This window comes from Bufo bufo, chromosome 11 (genome assembly GCF_905171765.1).
Source record: "Bufo bufo chromosome 11, aBufBuf1.1, whole genome shotgun sequence".
Lineage (NCBI taxonomy): Eukaryota > Metazoa > Chordata > Amphibia > Anura > Bufonidae > Bufo > Bufo bufo.
In genome coordinates this window covers 90,664,248-90,671,347 of record NC_053399.1, presented here as the reverse complement: position 1 = coordinate 90,671,347, position 7,100 = coordinate 90,664,248, and the positions used below count along the sequence as shown (strand labels likewise).

The window sequence follows — 7,100 nt, the reverse complement described above, 5'->3', positions numbered from 1 at the left end:
AGCATATATAAGATCTGGACAATACTTGAAGTTTTTTGGTGTGATATATATTATTGAATTTATCGACACTATTGAGTCATATGAATATAGTGTCGATTACTTGTATTTTATTACTTGTATTTTATGGGGATTTAATAAATATTTTCTGCACATGTCAATCTGGTTGCCAAGTGTATGAGTGCTCGCTCATTATTCTATTACCAGGTTTATAATGTTCAGATATTAGAATTTGTAAATCTGTGCCAATTGTTGACCTCATCAACCCCCTTTATAAGTTACATACCATTCCCCCATGGTCCTTTTACAACTCGGTACCAAGTAGTTCTCTAGAGCATCCGAAGTATGAATGGAAGATCCTCAACTTTTTAATGTCACCTGCCCCTGCTGAAGGTGTAGCAAATCCTCATTTGTTACGGTTACACCCCTGTACTATCCAGTCACATACAGGGTGATTCAAAAAGAACGGTGTAGAGTTATAACCTTGGTATTCATAGCTGAGAGAACATAACACAAATGTATTAACATGAGAAGACTATCTATCCAAGTGCTATCTATACACTACAAATTTATGATGTGAGCTCCATCAGTGATATGGCAGATATCTAGGTAGTAGTCCAGCTCTGTCCAAATGAGCGCCAGACTATCTTCAGATATTGACTCCACCTTTTCACTGAAGCATTGTCTTAGGTCGTTCAGGTCCTGTGGCTGGGGGGCGGAGGCAGATACACTGAGTTCTTGATGTAGCCCCCACATAAAGGAGTTGCAGTGTGTTACAGTATATCTGGTGATTTTGGTGGCCAGTGCAACATTAGTGAATCATTTATACTGCTGCAGCCGATGCAAAATTTTGGTAGAGTTTCATTAAGGTGCAGAATATGCGAAAATACAACTAGAAATGAGGAGGAGCAACCCCTGACATAGACTACATTTGGCAGATCTTTCTCTAGTTGTCCCATAAGCCATTCCATTATCATTGCCAGTGACAGTATCCTCAGCCAAAAAAAAGGAACTGCTCATTGCTCAGAACATGTACACTTTGGATATGTCCCTCAGATTCTACCATTGTGGAAACTGGCCTTCTCACTAAGGTAAAAGGGACCTCATTGCTGAACTCCAGCCTGTGAGCAATTGCATCCTCTTCCAATAGGTCCTGCAAGTCAATGTAAAATTCACTGCTTTCTATGTAGAGCACATTTACCAAATTTATTCTGAAAACAGGTCACAACAGACCTGTTCTTGCAAATTCCAACATGCAAAAATAATTTTATTGCTGCAATGTCACCATCTTAAACCTGCCCCTCTGTGTACAGGGTTAAACTCACCTAAAAGGGCAGATTCATGAAAACTGTCCAAAAAACTGAGTTTGTTGCTCATAGCAATCGATCACAGCACAGCTTTAATTTTTCAAGAGCAGACTTACTTTTTTAATTTAACTACAGGGCTTTGCTTTTTCATCATCCTCTTTGAATCACTCTGTTTTTATAGATACTGATTGGATCACCTCAATTAGTAATTATAAGTCCTTGAGTTGTCTTCTGCAGACAAGTTATTGCCTTTGCCGTCAGAAGACCGAGCAGATGAGCCTTCTTGACGCATTAAGTTGACCAAGAGGCTTGAGAAAACCACAAATCATAAACTGTTGTAGACCATTCAGTGAGCGAATGTGCACCCACTATCTTCCATTTGCTCACGCATCTCATAGATTGCCTAACATTCCAAATCTTTCCAATGACAGAACCCTAGTATTTTCAAGGCTATGAAATGAAACTTTATGAAGTCAATTTTACATTACAGTAACATTTCTGTACATATTTCTACTTAGCATTCAGCAGTCACGTATAATGGACCCTACAAACATAACATCTCCAGACATGTTCATCCTTCTTGGACTATCAGATGTTCCTTACCTCCAGGTTATATGCTTTCTTATGTTCTTGGTGATGTATATGATAACATTGGCAGGAAATCTTCTACTGATCATCGTGGTGAAGATTAACCCAGCTCTACAGACCCCCATGTACTTTTTTTTAAGTAATCTCTCTTTTATTGACATCTTCTTCTCATCTGCCATAGTTCCAAAAATCTTGATAAATACTCTTGCTGAGGATAAAAGTATTTCCCTGTTGGGATGTGCACTGCAAATGTACTTCTCTCTAGCTTTAGGGGCAACGGAGTGTATAATACTGGCAGTTATGGCCTATGATCGATTTGCTGCCATCTGTAGGCCACTTCACTACAACACTATTATGAACATGAGATTGTGCATTACTCTAGCCATAGGATCATGGACAGCATGCTTCATCAATTCTGCTTTCCATGTGTTCATTACATTCCAACTTCCCTACTGCAAATCTCACCTTATCAGCCACTTCTTTTGTGAGATACCTCCCTTCTTACAAATATCTTGCAGAGATACGACACTTAATGAAATAGCCATGTACGTTTCTGCAGGTATTGTTGTCACAATGTCTTTCTTCTTAACTCTGATTTCATACATCCATATTATAGCCACTATTTTTAAGATCCAGTCTTCTCAAGGGAGGCAAAAGGCATTCTCCACATGTGCTTCGCACCTTACTGTTGTCACCCTCTACTATGGGACCATTATGTTCATGTATCTACGACCCCGTTCTGCTTACTTCCCAGAAACAGACAAGACAATATCTGTCCTGTATACAGTTGTGACTCCGATGTTGAACCCCTTCATTTACAGTGTAAGAAATAAGGACGTAAAATGTACCATAAAAATTTGTTTGACTTGAAAATGAAGTCTCTAAAAGAATTTAGTGGACATTGTAAAACACTGAAATAAAGGATCTCTCATACTTGTTGTTGCCTTCGAGGTTGATTCCACAAGAGCAGATGCTGGAACTGGTCATCACCACTGATAGAAAGCAAAGAATATTGGTCAACACATGACCAGATCAGAACTGGTAAACTAACCTATTAGTATTATGTTGTTTTTAGTTTTGGATGCTTTACCTTAATGAGTCTTTCTGTGACCCTGGAGAAAGAATCTGGAGAGAGGCTTAGAAATAAAAAGAGAAAATTTGTGTAACGCCCCACTAGAGGGCATTACCACTCTTTTTGCCCCTCCGCTATCATTAATGGTGAATCCTGTATCATCCTGTGTCATCTTGCATAATTATTATATGTCCTGCAAAATGTTTATTCTCTCCTATGTGAGATAAACAAAAAAGGAAGAAAAAACTGGAACTGCAAATAGTATTTGCTCCTTGGGCGCTGCTCGGCTGGATATATAACGCAGAAGGTGAATAAAAAAGTATTTATTGGTCTATCATACAATACAGGACAGGACAGTAAACATTTATTTATACACTTGTTTTTGGCGCCTAACCTCGATTTAGGGGGCGGGGCTATGGGCGAAGTTAATGTGCATATAAACAAACATGAATTAAAATAATCGTTACTATATAAGTAAAAGCAAACTTAGAGACACTTCACAAGGACGTCTGGTAATCACTGGAGTGGAAAATATGTACCAGTGATGGATGTAAACAGAGAGCAGCAGGGGGAGGTGATACGTCAGGATGGGTCGCTAGGCCACGCCCACATTTGTGACGCAACACTGAGGGGGAAGTTGGGTTTTACTCAGTAATAGAAGCGCTGGGGGGGCGGGGCTATGGGCGGAGTTAATATACATGTAAACGAGCATGAGTTTAAGATAATCCCTACTATATTGGTGACAACAAACATAGTCACTGGAGTGTGAATTATGCCCCAGTGGTGGATATAAATAGAGAGCGGCAGGGGGAGGTGATACGTTAGGACGGGTCGCTAGGCCACGCCCACATTTGTGACGTGCACTGACGGGGAAGTTGGGTTTTGCTGTTTTACTAAGTAATAGGAGCGCTGGGGGGGCGGGACAGTAGGCGGAGTTAATATACATGTAAACATGAAATAAGACAATCCCTCCTTTATGGGTAAAAACAAACTTAGGGACACTTAATATGGATATCCAGTGTTAAATAGGGTAAAAAATGTATGCACAAGTGATATATATGAAACAGAGAGCGGCAGGGGGAGGTAGACCAATAAATACTTTTTTATTCACCTTCTGCGTTATATATCCAGCCGAGCAGCGCCCAAGGAGCAAATACTATTTGCAGTTCCAGTTTTTTCTTCCTTTTTTGTTTATCTCACTTCGCTTTAGCATTTAATTTTTAAATGCGCCCTGGAACCTAGGCTGCAGCAAGGCACCCCTGGCCGCTGGTCCATTTTCCAGCAAGGCTCGTCAAAGGCGTTGTGACTCTTCACAACAGACTCTGGTAAGCGCATTACTTTTTTCATTACTGTAATCGTTTTATACTTTACTACACATTTGGCGCTGCCTCTCTCTTCTCCCCCCTCTTTTATATATATATATATTCTCTCCTATGCAACTGTTGTGTGTTCATGTATTTGCCTGGTTCACCAGCAGGTGGTAGCACACTTGGCAGAGCTAGTTTCCTGGAGAGGAAACTTCTAGTTCCATTCCAGCCCTCTCTAGAGAGGAGGAGTCAGTTAGTTAGTGGTCAGTCTAGCCTTCCCCTCCTAGGGGAGAGGTTGCAAGTCAGTCTAGCCTACCCCCTCCTGGGGAAATGGTGTGTGTCTGCTCTGCTAGGCCCAGAGGCCTAGCCTCTAAAGTCTTCATGGTTGCTTGTCCCCTCCTAGGATCGCATTGCCTTAACCTCCAAGCTAAGAGAGCTTGATGCTAGGAAGAAGTTCCTAGGATTAAAGTAAGAGACAGATTACAGACAGCTAAGCTAAGTTCCAGCAGAAGAGGAAAGTTATTATTTAATCCAGCTAGCACAGCAGAGCTGAGAGAGCTACAGCATAGCAGAGCTAAGATTGTTGCAGAAGTGTTTGCCTGCCAAAGTGAAGCCAATACCTGATGATGACCAAGATACCTTTTGGAAACTGTTTGGATTACCGTTTATGCAAAGTAAAGCTGTGTTCAACGTTACTACAAGTCTGGACTTCATTTATTCTACCTCCTACACATCCAATTGCAATGCTTCAGACTACACCACATCTAGGATCCAAGGATATCCAGGTAGGAGCATCGTGACATGTGCATACAACAGCTACAGAGAGATTGTAGGCCACTCTACACCACTCTGGCAATCCTACCCTGGGTACCAACACTACCATCTACAAAGGGGACTACATGTCTTCGCTGCCTAACTGCAACTGGCGTCACAACTACTTGCTCTATAAGAGGGACATATTTCGTAGAGACCTCCTAAGGGGCAAGGGATTCCCCAGACGCTGGCAATAGGCCGTTGCATCTCAGGTGGCGTCACAAACAAAAACTCCTATAACGCCTTAAAGAGACGCCAGGCCTGTAGTGGGTTTGTTGCATTTGTTTAAGAACTGCCTGGTTGCTACTCCTGTCATCTTCATTCCATAAACAAAGTTCTTCATTAAGATCTATATAGATACCATCAAATGAAAATCCCATTCTCAGAATGAAGATCTCCATTAACCACAAATTTTCCTTCAATTGACTGCTATCAAATTAATCAAACAAATGCCATAGTCTGCAAGGCAAAAGCTGCTCTCTGTATAGCCTCAGAGAGGAGGCTACAGAGCATGAGATCCTACTCAATGGCATCCCTATACCCTGAAAGTATATGTGAGGAACTAATACAATAAACTTTTCTCACCGTGATCTCATCACACCACAAAATGTTTGACTTTGTAAATTATCTGACTTTGGCTTCAACTTTTAATAACTTACAGTCAAAACTTACAAGAAATATCTGTAGTTTAAACTTTCACAAAGTAAGATAACTTTCTTATTCTTAGGAAGTGGGTTCCAGGAGACTTATAATAATCCCTGAGAGATTTGAACATGGCATCAATTCTACAACCATTCACTTACATAAAGAAAGAAAATGTTTGTGACTTAATAAATAGTACAGTAATGTCTCAATCCACTCCACTCTATCAACAGAGACAGAAGCAGACATATAAGAAATATAAACTTCAGTGAATAATTTCTTTAAAAAAAAAAATTAAGAAACTTTCCAGATTTTTATTTTTTTCTTCAATTTAGGATCTATCATTATTATTATTTGAGCTCTTAAGGTAGGTAAAAGTCAAGCTTCTGCAAAATGCTTAATCTTAATGACCTGATGTAATTGAAACAAGTGTTTTGATAGGAGACCCCACCAAACTTGAACATGCATGTTAATGTCTCTTGAAGAATGCAGGGTACTGAGTAAAACATTAGGAGCTTAATAAAATCAGTAGAACTTAGGGCCACTGCCACTAATTTCCTGGATGGTTGCTGGGCTTCTTTAGGGTCACTTTCTGCTGTACAGTATTTGCTGCTTCTATGTAGGATCCATTGACATGACCACAGTAATATAGCATTCTTATCCTGAGGAGGTTTATGAACCACCAGGTGACACCATGTGCTTTAGCTGAGTTTTTTAAAATTTGAGATTTTCACTTTACTTGAATTTTGCATTATGAGAACTCAGGTAACCATTAAATATGACCATATGGCTGACGGTACCTATTTTAGAAGACTTGGCTGATGCTCTAGTTTATATGGGAGCCTTCCACAGATACTGGGTTTTAGAGGAACAAAAGGAATAGACGTATTAGATTTCAGAGGTGTCTGGCTGAAACTTATTCTCAGGTCTCAATAAAAAAAAAAATCCTTTATTAAGAGTTTTAATCCACAAGAATGATTAAAAAAGGAAAATTGAAATGAACAGAATACAAGCAAAACCATATCTTGAATAACCCTTCTCTCCCAACCACCCACCCTCCTTTCTCTGTTCTTCTGGCCCGGGGCACAATTTTGCTATCAAAGACATTCATTATGCAGTGCTTTCATATATGAATATTTGTTTCAGCTCATACATTTCCCGGCTTCCAGAAATAAGAGATACTAGGTTTCGCCAATCTCCCAGTTGTTTCCTACTTTGCCTCAGATCACCCCCTACCTAGATCTCAACGAACATTAATTATCTTAAATTATTTAGAAATTCCCTGGATGGAGGGTGGATTATTCCGCCAATTCTTCCTAATAGTTTTCTCAGCTTCAATGAGAACCAGCAACTCTACTAATCTCTATTCTTCAT

The 7,100-nt window shown here is 39.9% G+C and overlaps 1 protein-coding gene across 1 annotated transcript; it reads left to right on the top strand.

Annotated features, from left to right (window-relative positions):
* Nucleotides 1–1,841: 1,841 nt before the first annotated feature.
* Nucleotides 1,842–6,682, top strand: LOC120981544 (olfactory receptor 5AS1-like). Its single transcript, XM_040411079.1, has 2 exons — nt 1,842–2,748; nt 6,651–6,682. Exons 1-2 carry the CDS (start codon nt 1,842–1,844, stop codon nt 6,680–6,682), a joined length of 939 nt encoding a protein of 312 aa, XP_040267013.1.
* Nucleotides 6,683–7,100: the final 418 nt, after the last annotated feature.